The sequence below is a fragment of the Lissotriton helveticus genome, chromosome 4_1 (assembly GCF_964261635.1).
Source record: "Lissotriton helveticus chromosome 4_1, aLisHel1.1, whole genome shotgun sequence".
In the NCBI taxonomy this organism is placed as follows: domain Eukaryota; kingdom Metazoa; phylum Chordata; class Amphibia; order Caudata; family Salamandridae; genus Lissotriton; species Lissotriton helveticus.
Window position 1 is genome coordinate 212,394,649 of NC_136063.1, and position 17,020 is coordinate 212,411,668.

At 45.0% G+C, this 17,020-nt stretch overlaps 1 protein-coding gene across 1 annotated transcript in view; it reads left to right on the forward strand.

Moving 5' to 3' along the window:
- Window positions 1-17,020, forward strand: part of COL22A1 (collagen type XXII alpha 1 chain) — a 1,057,215-nt gene that overhangs the window by 827,195 nt on the left and 213,000 nt on the right. Inside the window, exon 25 of the mRNA XM_078686128.1 lies at window positions 1,373-1,486. Coding sequence (XP_078542254.1) covers window positions 1,373-1,486 — 114 coding nt within the window. The remainder of the gene's footprint in view (window positions 1-1,372; window positions 1,487-17,020) is intronic.

Consider the following 17,020-nt stretch of genomic DNA (forward strand, 5'->3'; position numbering starts at 1 on the left):
ATTTACAAAGTGACGCAACTAAGCAGATGCGTCACTTTGTAAACCCCTGCGCTACATTATACCTGCGTCAGGTATAATGCATGCAGAGGGGGCATTCCCCCGCAAAAAGCCTCGTAATAGTGATGCAGTGAAATCTATGAGATTTCACTGCGTCACTTTTAGATCGCTGTTGCGTCAAAATCTTGCGCCTGCCTCACAGCAGGCGTAAGACTGACGCAAGCCCTTTCACATGGGTCTTTCCCCATGTGAAAGGACGCATTGCTGGAGTTGCGTCACTTTTGTGACACATTCCAGCAATGCATGACTTTTGCGCTTACAGATACGTCAGAAATACTGACGTATCTGTAACTCCTTGCGACATGATGCGTCATACACTAAATATGACGCATCAATCATATCGCAAGGAGTGCGCACTGAGAAGTGACGCATCGCTGCTTTCAAGCAGCGATGCGTCATTTCTCATAAATGAGGCCCCTAGAATCTAAGTCACGTAAGCATCACCCTTCTTCTAAGACTGGACAGATTCTGGAAAAATGTGAACTATACTTTCAGAAAGAACTCTGTGCCTCTACCACTAGTAAAGCTTTAAGCATGTTTGCCAGGGAAAAAAACAATACATTTTCTGTCCTGAAATTCCAAATTTCAAATTTGTTCTCAAGTATGATCATATTCCTCAAAAAAAGATTTAATATTCTGAAGGTTGTTCAGCTACTTACAAATGACCTTTCTTTTGAGAAAAATGCACATTCTGCACCAACATCATCCTGGCAGATAGGAATCAGACTTACATTAAAAAAAAGCGGAGAACTTATGTCCTCCAACCTCTCTAAGCCCCTGTTTGCCTGATGATCTGAAGACACAAGTATGCAAATTCTTCCCAAGCATTTGGCCGGTTGGTAAGTATTTCCATCAGATGGGCAGTCGGATGCCGGCATCTGCCGTTGCAACTTTCATCACGAGTCTAGATAAGCCCTGCTTTGCCTTCTTATGTAGAATCTTTAGTGCCGCCCTCTGACCTGCCCTACACTGACCTTCAGCTTCCCTAGCAAACCGGAGGTAAGTCTCTGGCGCCCACTGGGTGATGAGGGTCATAGAAATGTTAGCAGTACGCCTATCCTTCCGCCGGAAATGAAGTACTCTTGACTGGGGGAAAAACACCCACTCTCATGAACACTTGAGCTGCTCACTTCCGGAAACAGGACCGCGCCTCCTGCCCAAACATCCACTCACCAATCCTCAATAAGACAGACCCCAAACACTTCATCATCTCTTCAAAACACGCAGCTTTGGTAGATTATTTCTGCACTTTTAGGTAAATCAGTTGTAAAGTAGAATAACAAACCTTTCATGTGTCAGACATTTCATGGTACAGCATGACATCCTGCCCTGTGATAGGCAGAGCCAGGTGCATGCACCACAACTAACTGTGCTCTTCTTTCAGGGAGAAACTGGAGAGCAAGGTCCTGCTGGTCGTGTGGGGGAAAAGGTAAGATGTGGAATCACTCTCATTACTGAGTTTTCATTTTGTAACTACACCACGGACAGAAAAGGGGCCTGGAATGCACAGTGGGTCCTCTCAAAAGAGAGTTTAGAGAGTTATTTAACACCCAATTAATTCTACTGTGATTGCTTGAATCGTAGTTCAGCTATGCTTGTGAACCTCCTTCTTTTGTTTATTCTCCTGTCACTTTCTGTACTATGGTTTCCCCTCACCGTTGTTCTGGGTTCTCACTGATTGAAGTTCTGCTGCTCAGGCATCTTTTTGTCAGGTGTGTGTAACACTGGGTCTGTTTGGTGGTTGGTGTATCTGTGTTCCTTATAGATTTAATGCAAGATCCTTGTGTGGCCCAATTGCATCTTAGTTTGCAATATGTGATTGTTATCAGAGTGAGTGTGCCAAGTGACTTTGCATTTTTGTCACTCTGTATGGGTGACTGATTGTTGCTTGGCTTATGATTCGTTGTATTTCGCAGCTGTATGGCTCGTGCTGTGTTCTCTGCATGAGCTGCAGGAGAGCTGTCACCCGCTTCCTTCTGTATGCTTCAACCGTGCTTGTATTGTGTTGTACTTTAGGCAGCACAGCTTGTAGTGTGGTGTACTGTTGGGAGCACATCTTTTAGTGTTCTGTACTGTCAGGAGTACAGCTTGTAGTGTGCTGTACGGTTGGGAGCACAGCTTGTAGTACTGTTGAGAGCACAGTTTGTAGTGTGCTGTATGTAAATGTACAGGAATTTATATAGCGCAAATCACCGAGCGGTTTCTAAGCGCTTGCTTAGGGAACCCGTCCTGGTATTCCCCTGTGAGATAACCCCGGCAGGGTATCCGCAAGGTGAAAGCCAGGCATCCCGCCGCGAGGGGCCATTGTGGAGATTAAGCAAGCTATTACCCAGAGTCGCAGAGTTTGAACCCATGAATCGAGTAGGCACCGGAGCGAGAATTGTCGAGTCCATGGACATTTTAGGACTCAAGACCCCGCCGAGCCGGGAATTGAACCCTGGTCCCGGGCTGACCTCTGCTTCCAGGTCTGCCTCCTCTAACCAGTGAGCCACACTTCTCCACTGTTACAGCACAGATTTTAGTGTGGTGCACTGTTGGGAGCACAGATTGTAGTGTGGTGTACTGTCGTGAGCACAGCTTGTAGTGTGCTGTACTGTCGGGAGCACATCTTGTAGTGTGCTGTACTGTCGGGAAACAGCTTGTAGTGTGGTTTACTGTTGGGAGCATAGCTTGTAGTGTATTGTACCGTAGAGAGTACAGCTTTTAGGTTATTGTACTGTTGGAAGCACAGCATTTAGGGCAAGGTGTATCAAGGTAGTATTTTGCGATTCCCTAATTGTGAATCATAAGGTTTTGCAATTAGGGAATTGCAAAATGCAATCTATGAAGGTGTACAGTACACCTTTTGCGAATCCTAGGGGGTCGCAAATGACCAACCTCATGAATATTAATGAGGTAGGTCGCAATTTATGACCCCCTAGGAATCACAAAAATCACGGGATGGTAGCCTGCTGAGAACAGCAGACCACCATGTCCGTTAATGCTTTTAAGTAAAGCACTTTTTTTTTTTTTCTAAAGCAGCCCGTTTTCCTTAAAGGAAAATAGGATGCATTACAAAACGAAAAATGAAAAGTTTTATTTTTTATTTTTTAAGAGCAGGCAGTGGTCCCTGGGACCCCTGCCTGCTCTTAACAACGGTTTCACAAACATTCACAAAGGAGAAGAGGTCTCTTAAGGACCCTTTCCCATTTGCGAATGGATGACCACCAACTTCAAATAGGTGGTAAAATACAAATGTTTTGCAACCACAAAACATTCATACATACCGATGCGATTCGGTTTTAGGAAGGGACGCACTAAACACCCCCGTCCTGATACCAAACCGCTGTACTGTTGGGAGCACAGCTTGTAGTGTGTTGTACGGTCGGAAGCCCAGCTTGTATTGTGGTTTACTGTCAAGAGCACAGCTTGTAGTGTGGTTTACTTTCGGGAGCACAGTTTGGTGTGCGCTGTTCTGTCGGGAGCACAGCTTGGAGTGTACTGTACTGTTGGGAGAACAGCTAGTAGTGTGTTGGACTGTTGGGCGCCCAGCTTGTAGCGTACTGTACTGTCAGGAGCACAGCTTGTAGTGTGTTGTACTGTAGTAAGTGCAGTTTGTAGTGTGGCATACTGTTGGGAGCACAGCTTGTAGTGTGTTGTAAACAACTTGTTTGTCTGAAGCACAGCTTGTAGTGTGCTGTACTGTTGGGAGCACAGCTTGTTGTGTGCTGTACTGTTGGGAGCACAGATTGTAGTGTGGTGTACTGTTGGAAGCACAGCATGTTGGGGGTGTTCTGTTGGGAGCACAGCTTGTAGTGTGCTGTACTGTTGGAGCACAACTTGTAGTGTGCTGTATTGTTGGTAGCACATCTTGTAGTGTGCTGTACTGTTGGGGCACAGCTTGTAGTGTGCTGTACTGTTGGGAGCACAGCTTGAAGTGTGCTGTACTGTTGGGAGCACAGCTTGTAGTGTGGTGTACTGTTGGAAGTACAGATTGTTGGTGGTGTACTATTGGGAGCACAGCTTGTAGTGTGTTGTACTGTCGGAGCACAACTTGTAGTGTACTGTACTGTCGGAGCACAGCTTGCAGTGTGCTGTACTGTCGGGAGCACAGCTTATATTGTGCTGTACTGTTGGAAGTACAGATTGTTGGTGGTGTACTGTTGGGTGCACAGCTGTAGTGTGCTGTACTGTCAGGAGCACAGGTTGTAGTTTGTTTTACTGTGGGCAGCACAGGTTATAGTGTGATGTACTGTTAGAAGCACAGCTTGTAGTGTACTGTACGGTTGGAAGCACAGCTTGTAGTGTGTTGTACTGTTGGAAGCACAGCTTGTAGTGTGTTGTACTGTTGGGAGCACAGCTTGTAGTGTACTGTATGGTTGGAAGCACAGCTTGTAGTGTGTTGTACTGTTGGAAGCACAGCTTGTAGTGTGTTGTACTGTTGGGAGCACAGCTTGTAGTGTGGTGTACTGTTGGCAGCAAAGCTTTGCCCGCGGTGTGCTTTGGTGCTGTTCTGTGCACTTAAGGAAGTGGGAAGGTTCGCCTCTGTCTGCGAATTATGCGCATGAAAGGGTGGGATTTCTTGAAGAACATTATTTTGTAATGTGACTATGGCATGTCAGATTATTTACGTTAAACAATCACATAACGGGATATATCAAACTATTGGAAAGGTCTTACTTCACTGGATGCTGGGGTAGTAAAGTTTTGGTACCCAGGCATACGGATGTGGTCAGCAGCAAGTGAGGGTGGAGGTGATGGAAGGTGTTGAAGAGGGAGCAAGAGGGACTAAGAGAAGGATGAAGGGGGCACTGGGGTTCTGGACTAAAGGTTGGGTTGAAAGTACTCCATGGTTGTCTGGTCTAGAAGAGCCTTCTTGATGTTCTGAAATGCCGACTCCTCTATGGAGCCCTATTACCAGGGCGTGCCTGTCTTAGTCAGCTGACGCATTGGTTCTGAGAGTGTGGCTAGGTTCTGAATAAACCTCCCGCAGTATGTCACCATACCAAAGAAACGTTGGACTTCTGTTGGGTTCTGGGGAACCGGAGCATTTCTGATGGCCTCCACCTTCCATGGATCGATACGGAGCCCGTCTCAGGAAAAGACATACCCAAAGAAATCTGTCGACCCTTGATAGAAGGCGCATTAATTCTTTCGCAGAGTGAGTCCACATTACGCCAGTCTTTGCAGGGTCGCTCTCAGCAGGACGTGGTGTTTCTCCAGACTCTGGGAGTATATCAGGTTGTCGTCACTTAGATTTATTACTCTGACCAGGCATGAGAGGGTTTCCTTGATGGCATTCTGTAACGCCTCTGTGGTGGAGAAGACCCTGAAGCTGAGCAGTTTGTACCGTCGGAGGCCGACATGCATAGAAAAGGTGGTTATGTTGCAACTTTCAGGTGCCAACTCCAACTGGTGGTATCCAGAGTTCATGTCAAGTTTGGAGAACTATTGTACCCCATTCAAGTCCACCCAAATGTCATCCATCATTGGGGTAGATGCCTCTCCCTCTGTATGGCAGATTGGGGAGCCTCATGTCGACACATAAATGAATGACACCAGTCTGTTTCGGCTTTGGCGCGACCACCAGCGGGGGACACCTACGGGGTGGGTCCTAACACCTTTTATATGACCCCTAGTCTTCCAGGTATTGCATCTCCTTTTCCACAAGGGGGCAGAGATGGAATGAAATGCGCAGGTGTCGAAGCGCTCTCAGCTTGATGGCCTTGTTGATGTGCAGTTCTACTTGGTGCCCCTTCAGTCTACCCAAACCCTGGAATAGTTGTGGAAATGTTCTCAAGATGTCCTCTGCATGGGTGTCGTGCAAATGTATGGCGAAAAACACCAGCTCTAGGTCTTCAACGGTGTGGCACCCGAGCCGTGTTCCCTTTTTCCTATCAGTACGTGGAATCTGTTCTTCACAGAGTGTTCTGAGCTTGAGACATCATACTCAATCACTGCTTGTAGTTGTATGGATTCTGTCCCTCTATAGGTGTCGATTTTGGCTGAACTGTTTGGAAGGGGCTTCTTGTGTGACAATCTCTCGTATTGATCCAAGTCCATTACATTCACGGATGCACCACTGTCTATCAGTACATGCACTGAGGTCCTGTTGACTTGTAAATCGCACATCAGAGGGGGGTGCTTCTTGCAGCCTGGCCGTCCCGCAAATGAAATAACGAAAGGGTCGCCGTTATCCTAGTAGTAGGCTGTGGCTCCCTGTTCCTTTGGTGTTTCTGTTGTTTCGTTGTCTTCGAGCGTTAGGTGTCATAGGTTCGTGGGCTGTCCTCTGAATGCACCTCCACGGGAGCATCCTCCCCCACTCCGACAGACTCTGGCATATGATTGGCCTTGCCGCATTTCGATCAGATCTGTCCTTTGGCTGGGCATCGGTCTTGCGCTTTGTGGTTGAAACAGCAATGCCTACATTTTTCATTGGGCCAACCCACAGTGGCTCGCCCTTGTCCAAGTCCAGGTCCAGGGCGCCCTGGTACCCTCTCTACCATCTCTTCCTTGACATGGAACATTTTCTGTGTTGGAGCAGTCGGAGTGTTGCGAACACCTCCATCTCTTCCATCCGTCTGTCTGGCAGCTCGTGAGAGTGGGCTAGGATGAGGATTTCATCTCGGGATATTCCGGATTGGCGAAGCATCTGGCGCCTCAGCGCAATGGACTTGCATCCCTGGATAATCTGCACCCTAATTTCTTCCGCCTGATCGATGTTTGTGCACAAGCATCATACTCAAGGGCCACTCCGGTGCCAGACAGCATCTCAAACAGTTCATTACAGATCATTAAAGCTCATCATCTAGCGTTAAACTCATACGCCGATGATACTCAGCTTGCCCTGGCGGTTAACAACAATGGACAGAAAGTTGCCTGTAATTTCCAACAAGGAATGCTGGCAATAAGCAAGTGAATGACCGAGAATTGCCTCAAATTAAACTCCGATAAAACCGAGATAATGGTCTTCGGCAATCTCACTCCAGCCTGGTCCCCCACTTGGTGGCCAGAAGATCTTAGACTACCTCCCACCCCGGTCACAAAAGTTAGAAATTTAGGGGTGATTTTTGACAACAAACTGTCATTCATGTATCATGCTAATGCAGTGGTTTCCTCTGCGATCTTTACAATAAGAATGCTCAGGAAACTCCTCCCCTATCTTCCCACAAGCACAATAAAAACCTTAGTCAGCACCCTGGTGATGTCCCGGATTGACTACTGTAACTAACTCCTTGTCAATGCTCAAGAAAAAGTAATGAACAAACTGCAGCTGGTACAGAATGCAGCTGCTAGATTAATCACAGGCACACCCAAGTTTAAATCAATCTCTAAAACCATACGACAACTTCATTGGCTACCGGTGAGACACAGCACTAAATTCAAAGCCTTATGCATAGCTTTTAAGACCATTCACGCATCAGGACTCGCTTTTCTGAAACAAACACTATGTCCCTACAGACCAGCACGTGCACTACGGTCCTCCACTGCCAACCTCCTAGAGGTTCCAAAAACAAAGAAAGTATCCTGGGGTGAGAGATCTTTCTCAATCACTGCAGCCAAACTTTGGAACACTTTGCCGCACCAAATAAAAATCACCACATCTCTAATAACCTTCCGTAAACAGTTAAAAACCTGGCTTTTCAATCAATAAACACCTACCATACCATCACTCTATCCAAAGCGCCGAGACACCTTAGGGTATTAGCGCGCTCAACAAATCTCATAAATAAATAAAGTCAGTTGCCGCCAAAATGCATCAACAATTACTGTTTTACCGTCCCATCTGTCTCTCAGGTTCCTGTAAAGAAGTGGTGTAGGTGCCCCACTCAGAGCTTCCATCTGGGACGGCAGTGGCGGGGTCAGCAATCTGGCTGAACGGGGGTATAGGAGTCACAGATGCATGTGAATGTGGTTGTGGTGGCGAGTCTCCCATAGTGCGCAGATGCTTATACCTTCCTGCGGGGTGTGTGGCTCTGAGTGGCGCAGGCGAGGTGTTGCTTTGTCTTTATCACCCCAGCATGAGGAGCCTGGGTCTGTCGTTACTCCTTACCTGTGCTGTCTTGGTGTCTATGTCACTCCTCCCCTGGGCCTTGGGGCTCACTTGCCCTTGTGTTTGGGCTATGTGTTCCTGTTGATGGTGTTCTTGGTGCAGGTTCAGGCTGTGGTTACAGATGTCATTCTGCCCAAGTCTTATTGGCACTTCTCTTCACCGTGGTGACAAGTCTGGTGGGGCCTGCGGCTCTTTTCCGGCCTCCGATTGGCAGGAGCTGGGCAGCGTGTTGGAGTCTTAAAGGCCCGCCCCGTGCCAAGCGTCTCGTGCAGGCGGGTTCCGGAGTGTCTTGCCGTTGTTGTGGAGCTCTCCCGCTCCGAGTCACATGCGCTTCATCGTGCAGCCCAGGATGGATCAGTGGGTCACTTCCCTCATGGCCGCACAGGATGCCCCAGTGGGGTGCCGAATGGCAGCAACACCGTAGGAGCTCAGGCGGGGTCGCCGATCTTTCCGACGGCTGAGTGGCACGCCTGGAGCACACCGGATTGTGCGTTGCAGCGAGGCGGAGAGAGGCAGCGAGGATCCGTGCTCCCCTCATCGCCAGTGTAGCGAACGGGCCTCGGATATGCAGTGGGCCTTCGCAGCATGCTCAGTAAGGTATGGACACACACTTTACTCCGTTCTCGGCCGAAGGTCACGTGTGACCTGGGCCCTTTTATTTATACCCTCGTACCCGGTTCCGAGGGTCGGTGCAAAAGATACAATGTATAGCAAGAGCCGGATGGCTCTTTACAGCAGGCAGGGCATGACTTTGGTTGTAAGCGGCTATATGCTGACCTCGTGACGGCATCGCATTGCCACGGTGCAAGTGGCTAAAATAAAGAAAGTTACTGAACTGGAGAGCACTAGGTAACCAAAAGGGTAATTCACAAGCGTCCAACATACAAAGTAAGATGTGTCTGTTGCCCGAGGTGAAGGAAGAAAACCTTAACGCCTTTTCTGTTGTTGATATTTTAATGATCATCTGGGGAGACAAAAATGGTTACTCAGGTTGAAGGACCCATAAAGGTCAAAGACATTTACTTTTGTCGAAAATACCAACTGGCCTTATGCATGCTGCATTTTTTTTGGGGTGCTGAAAGTATTTTCAATGCTGCACTAGGGGATTTGAGCTTCACCAGAGAACCAGAATTTAGTGATTGTCTGTCAGGCCTATGTAGACAGACACCCTGTGTCTCCCTGAATAGACGTCTGTCTCCTTGATTGACAGTCACTCTCTCTGTTTCAGAGACTGATTGCAGATACAATATACCATGGCCCAGTTATCTCACATCCTACTGGGAGTGATGTTTATGTTTATGTTTATGTTTAGGTGATTTGTATTGCGCGCAAATACCCAGGGGTGTCTCGGCGCATGATGACTGTAGATCCAGACAGGAAAGTGCTGGAGGAGACTTATTGATTAAAGAGCCAAGTCTTCAATTGTTTCCTGAAGATTGTGCGGGTGGGACTTTTTTTAATGGAGAGGGGGAGAGTATTCCAGAGTCTGGCGGTGGCAACCAGAAAGCGTGGGCAGTGGAAGAGCGGAGAGTTCTGGTAGGGGCATAAATAAGAAAGGCGTTCTTGAGGAAATGAGGTCCTGAGTTGTGGATGGCCTTGTAGGCAATACAAACCGCCTTGAATTTAATGCGGCTACTGACACGCAGCCAGTGGAGGTGCCGAATTGCCGTGGTGATGGAGTTGTGTTTGGGGATGCCAAGCAGGACACTGGCCGCCGCATTTTGAACGGATTGTAGCTGGTTCAAGACCTTCTCTTGGGCATTGAGGAAGAGGGTGTTACAGTAATCGATCTTAGAAAAGATCAGGGTGGTAAAAAAGGTTTTTCCTGCCGAAGCTGGGAGGTATGGCATTAGCTTCTTGATTTTCCTTAGGGTGTAGAAGGATGAGGATACCACATTGTTTACGTGATGATGGAATAACAGTTTGTCATCAAACATTACTCCGAGGTTTCTGACCTTGGCGACAGGGTGTGGCGGGGGGCCCATTTCTTTGTGCCACCAGGTGGCAGATCAAGCAGGGGATAGGTTGCCGACGGTCATGACCTCAGTCTTTTCTGAGTTCAGTTTTAAAAAAATGTTGTCATCCAGGAGCTTATGGCTAGCATACCCTCCTGGAATCTGGACGCGATGGCAGCCCCATCTTTGTGCACAGCTAGCACCAGCTGGGTGTCGTCGGCGTAGGTGGTTAGACTCAGGCCGTGTGATTTAATTATCCTCGCCAAGTCCGAGACGTATATATTAAATAACATAGGGCTTAGCGAGGATCCCTGAGGCACCCCACATCGAAGAGTAAAGATGGGGGAGTAGAAGGTGCCCAATTTTACGGTTTGAGTGCGATTGGAAAGGAATGAGGCAAGGAGGTCCTTTGCCAAATGGTTGATCCCTAGGGTTGCGACATGGTCGATCAGGATGGAATGATAGATGGAATGATGCAGTTTCTAGGTTGATCACCCTACACTACGAACATAATTAACAATAAATGACCTCTACAAATGTAGGCAATGCACATGTGTTTTGCTGCCCCGGTGCAGCAACCGGTCCCTTCAACCTGCAAAAAACATTTTGGCACGTACCACCTCACTCCCGCGTTTAGAGAAGTGTTATTGTAGGAGGGCTTAGTAATAAATCAGTGCATGGAAGAAAGAAGACTCGTCTTCAGTCGCTTGCGAATAAATATCTCCTTGTATGCACTTAACAATTGCACCATTTAAGAGCATGCAGTTTTCCCTCCATAAATACATGATTTCATACAAGTATTTTTGTTTGGTGCGGTTTATCGTATTTTGAAACACACACAGAGTTCACAAAAATATGTATTCAATTCATTTTGTATAGACATCGCCAATGTGGCGATAGCGCCATCATCAGATGTTTGCTGTTATGTTGCTTAATTATGTGATGTTGCTTTAACTATGTTCATTCCACATTCTACTCAGAGCGTTCCTATGTGTTGTATTCTAATGTAGTCAGTTACCCCTGACTGCTAACCTGTCTGGCTGTGTACCTGCTCTGCTATTGCATTAAATCCTCTTTCCACTTATTTGATGTATGACTCATCAATACGACAACTGGCGACGATCGGGATGATTTTTTAAAGCCTGTGTACCGCTTTTAATGGTAACTCTGACCTTCCTTATGGTCGAGACGACAAGTGGAGCAGAGACGACGTTACGATATATTGACAACGCATGGAAGACACTAATTGCTTTAACGCACAACAAAGCCTGGTGAGCGACGCCTTATTTTACTAAGACTGTAATCTTTATCCTTACTTTGGATACATTGGATGCGCTTTCACACCTGCGCTCGAGCGCTTACCGTTGCTCTTCAAAACGCGCTTCGAATGCGCGTGTCTTCAAGCCTGGAGGTTCTGTCTCCGACTCGCGTTGCATCCTTGTAACGTCATACGTTCGCAGAGAACGTGACGCATCACACGGTGCGTAGCGGCCATTTTGGATTGGGCAGGCCTACTCGTCACACAAAGAAAAAACGGAAGACAGTTTATTTCGTTTAATTGCCTATTTCGACACCCACAAGTCGGATTTTTATCGCGGTCACAGGTAATCGCTGTTTAACACTTCGAACTAAACTACTTGCTTAATTTGTAACACTTTCAAGAATTTCTTCAAATTCTTCACGTTTTGGTGGTGAAGACTGGACAGTGTGAAGAAGGATAGTGTATTTTCATTCACTGAACAATTCCACCATAAACAACTGTACATCTTACGGATAACTTATTTCTGCAATCTTCATTTATATTATTAACTCATTTTTTGCATTAATTCACATCAACATGAGTCAACAAACATTTTCTTTAAGTAACCCTCAGGAATTCTGGTGTAAAGGCTCTGAACCAACGTTAAAATGGCTAGAATGGAAAGACTATTTTCTCAATTATATTGACACTGTGGATTCCGATGGTAAAATGTCTGCTGATCAAAAGAAACGTATTCTTTTACACTCATTGGGTCCAAAAGGTCTCAAATGTTATAACCAAATGAACAAGCCCATTGTAGGGGGAGGTGATAGTAATGTTTTCACAGTGGCTCTATCCAATTTAGACAAATATTTCTCTCCGAAGGTTTGTATGGGCATTACGCGTTACAAATTTTACCAAAGGAAACAATCTAAAAATGAGTCTGTGGATGACTATGTTGGTGAGTTGAGAAAAATGGGTGATGATTGCGCCTTTGGTGGTTTACTGGAAGATTTAATTCGCGACCAGGTGGTAATGCACGCTAATAATCCTGCAATTCAGGAACGTCTTTGGATGAATGGGGATGCTTGTTTAGAAGATATCCTAGCCTTAGTTCGTAAAGCTGAGTCATCCAGTAGATGTGCGAGTGCTCTAAAATCTGAAAGTGTCAGCAAAGATGTTGTGGCTAAAGTAGATGCAAGTTCAAAAAGAAGTGGTAATTTTAAACAAAAAAGCGAAACATGGGCAAAGCCTAAGTACAATAATGAATCTCCCAAATGTTATAGATGTGGGAGTTTAGAACATTTGGCGTTTGCCAAGTCATGTCCTGCAAAAAAGAGTAAATGCGGTGCTTGTGGACTGTATGGTCACTACACCAAAGCATGTAGAAGGAAGACAAAGACTGTCAAATGTATTCAAGAAGACTTAGTTTCTGATGAGAACACTTCTAGTGATGAGGACCAAGCATCTGACTGTGCTGTAGTTTTGAAAAAGAAATTACTCCTAAACATTAGGGATGGCTGTTTGCTTGTTGACAACAAACCTGAATGTTGGATACACATAGGGGGTGTACGCATCAAGGTCTATGCTGATTCTGGTTCGCCTTATACGATCATAAACGAAGATATATGGCGTAACACATTTATTGACAGAGTTGGTCCAAAACTGTCTCCTCCTGATATTGATCCTGAAGGTTATGATGGTGGCAAAATTGATATAGTTGGTTTTCGTTGGCTGAAATTTGAGTTCAAGAACCGTAGATCATATGGCAAGTTATATGTATCAAAAAAAGGTCCCTCTGTTTTAGGGTGGAAAGACCAAGGGGATTTACACATTATTCTTGACCCCAACTCTGTGGAAAAAGTTTTAGTTATGGATGAGGGCACCAAAACCGGTGAGGAACTGTTAAAAAGATTCCCTGCAGTCTTTACAAAGACAATTGGCAAATTGAAAGACTTCGAACACAAAATAATTTTGAAGGATTCTGCCACACCTAAGATCCATAAGGTTAGAAGTGTGCCAATTGCCCTAAGAAAAGACGTGGCTACGGAACTTGAGAAATTGGTCTCATCCAACATAATTGAACCGATTGAAGCGTCTGCATGGGTTTCCCCTTTGGTGGTCGTGAAACGATCCAATGGTAAATTAAGATTATGTGTGGACCTTCGCCACTTAAATGATAATATAGTGGTAGATCAATTTTCTCTGCCGAAGATCAATGAGATGTTAGCCTTGCTTGACGGGGCTAAATGGTTCACTACAATCGACTTATCATCTGCGTACCATCAGATCCCTTTGTTTAGAGACAGCAGGAAATACACTGCTTTCATAACCCCACAGGGTTGTTACCAATTTAAAAGGATGCCTTTTGGTTTGGCTTCGGCCGCAGCTGTTTTCCAGCGTTTAATGCACAGGTTGTTTTCCACTGTTAAAAACACTAAGTTTTTTCAGGATGACATCCTCATCTTTGGAAAGGAAAGGGCAGATCATGACAATACTTTAAATAAAGTTTTGAGCATCCTTAACGACAAAGGGTTAACTGTTGAATACACCAAATGCACCTTTGCCAGTGATCATGTTACTTACCTAGGGCACGTTATAGATTGTAATGGGATTAAACCAAAACCCAACTTAGTTGATGCTATCAGGTGTGCTCCTTCCCCCAAGGGAAAAGATGATGTCAGATCCTTTATTGGCTTAGCCGAATTTTGTTCAAAATACATTCCCAACTTTGCGACCAGAACTTATAATATAAGACAGCTGTTAAAGAACAAGACAAAGTTTGCTTGGTCAGTAGAATGTGAACAAGATTTTGATGACATCAAAAGTTGTATTGCCAATATTGCTTCTTTAAAAAGTTTTAATCCTGATGCTCATTCTATTATCACCACAGATGCCAGCATTAAAGGTTTGGGTTCGGTTTTGTCCCAAGTTGGTGTGAATGGTAAGGAGCAGATAGTTGCTTATGCTTCCAGATCACTCTCGCCCACAGAAGAAAAATACTCAACCATCGAAAAAGAAACTTTGGCATGTGTATGGGCAGTTAATCACTTTAGAGCTTTTGTATGGGGTACTAAGTTTACTTTGCGCTGTGATCACAAGCCATTACTCAGAGTCCTAACTACTGAAGGTACTGTTAACACTTCAGCGAGAGTTGCCAGACTTGCTATTAAACTGCAAGATTTTTATTATAAAGTGGAATTCGTACCTGGCAAAGAGAATTGTATAGCCGATTTTCTTTCTAGAATGCCTAAGCAACTCGATGAATGTGAGGATGAATTGTGGAACTCCTTTCAAGTAGCCTATGTACAAGACATGGATGGTGCAGGCATCTTAAAGCAAAAGTGGGTTGATGAATATGTGAAAGATGAAGAGCTTTCATTAGTAAAATCTCATCTAGCTGGCTCCTGGCCGAGGAAAGTTGACTGTAAGCATCCTTTGAAGCCTTTTTGGGATGTTAGATTAGAACTAAGTGTTCAAGATGGCAACATCTGGTTTAGAGAGAGAGTCATACCTCCGAAGTCTTTGCGGTCCTCCATCATGGCCTTATGCCATGAGGGGCATTTTGGCATAGTTCGTTCTAAACGTACAGTTAAAACCTCTTATTGGTGGCCTGGTATGGATGCTGAAATCGATGAATTTGTAAGGAACTGTAAAATGTGTCAAACAGCTGACAAATCACTAGTTGTCTGTAAGCCTCCTATGGGCAACATGACTGCACCTAGTTCTCCTTGGGAACATTTAGCCATTGATATCATGGGTCCAGTTGGCAGTGAGCAAAAATACATTTTGGTCTTAATGGACTTATTTTCTAGGTGGCCTTGTGTAAAGGTTGTGAGCAAAGCTGATACTGCTACTGTTTTAAAGTTCTTAGATACATCCTTCACGTTGGAAGGTATTCCTTCAGTTTTACTTAGTGATAATGGTGTCCAATTTACCTCTAATAAGGCTAAAGAGTATTTTGATACACTTGGTATCAAGCACAAGACCACTGCTCTTTATAATCCAAACAGTAATGGTATGGTTGAACGGTTTAACCGTGTCATTAAAAGTACAATTCAAATGTCTGGTAAGAGTAAGGAATGGGAAATTCAAGTTTTAAAGATGGTTTGGTCTTACAGAACCTCTATATGTGAAGCTACTGGTTTTCCTCCTTTTGTACTTATGCGTGGCAGGAATCCACGTACCAAGTTTACTCCAGGATGGTTGTTTAAGTCCAATGCGGTCAATTGGTCTGAAGATGTTGTTAAGGAAAGGAGCCAAGCTTCACATCTTAAAAGCAAAATGTTGTATGACTCGAAGCACAAGGTGAAAGATGTTAGCTTGGTTGTTGGTCAATGGGTAAGGGTCAAGAAACCTGGTAAACCTTCCAAGGAGGAAAGTAGTTTTTATGAACCTATGCAAATTGTCGAAGTTTTAAACAATTCTGTTCGTCTTTCTGATGGACGTGTTTGGAACCTCAAAAGGATTGCTAAATGTCCTCCTCCTCAGGTTATCCCTCCTAGTATAGCGTCTTCTCAGGAGTCTTCTGACTTGTTTGACTTAGAGGATTTGTTTTGTCCTAAAGCTTCCGATGCCTTCCAGACGTCCAACACTTCCAGTTGTCCTGTCTCAGACGTTTCTGGCCAAGTTTCGTCAGATTTGGGTGCTTCTACTTCTTCAAGTTCTGCATGTGATAATGAGGTTCATGCTTTCAGAAACCCTAGGCGTGAGAAAAAGCCTCCCGTATGGTTAGCAGATTACATTTCTGAAAATTTTCCTTTATGATGTTTTTTTTTCTCTGTTTTGATGGGGGGTGGTGTTGGGCACAAGTTATAACATTATTTTATATATTGTTCAAAGGGGGATGTGTTATGTTGCTTAATTATGTGATGTTGCTTTAACTATGTTCATTCCACATTCTACTCAGAGCGTTCCTATGTGTTGTATTCTAATGTAGTCAGTTACCCCTGACTGCTAACCTGTCTGGCTGTGTACCTGCTCTGCTATTGCATTAAATCCTCTTTCCACTTATTTGATGTATGACTCATCAATACGACATTTGCCTATTTTCATACAATAGCTTTTTAACATATGTCATTTGCAAACGCACTGACTTTTAAAAAGCTACCATTCGGCTTATTGTTCCATCAGTAAAACGTGATATAATCTATAACATTAACAAAGAAATGTTAAATGCAGCTACAAATAAAAAAATCCATGAATGAATGATTAAATTTAAAAAAAATGTGAGTATCTATAAACAATTCACTTTATGGTGCGTGTAGTATAACTAGCTGACGTAGTTCTACTACAGTAGAATGTTTCTGGTCTCAGCAGTCCCACTTCCACTCGGCCCACTCACTCCACATTTTCAGAAACAGTGAATCCTAGATCTCAATCTCTGACATCACGCCCAAGACCTCCACCTCGCTACAGTCTCCAGATCAGACCTATGCCCCCATATCTCAATAATGTCTCAGACCCCACGCCACATCACTTCCATGCCCTCCACATCAGCCGCGGGTCCCCACCTCACCTCCCATACCATCAATTACAACAATCATGCACTGGATGTTTCTTTCCCAGAATCTCTTGCTATACTTCCAGGCCCTCAGTCTCATTTCAAGTATTCCATCTCTATCCCAGGTCAGCTATTCAGGTCCAAGGCAACACCCCTCCGGGGCCGCATTCCCAACCTCGGATAAACAAGGACCTTCTCGGGTCCTTCCACAGCTCTCCCTGCACCAAGGTCTC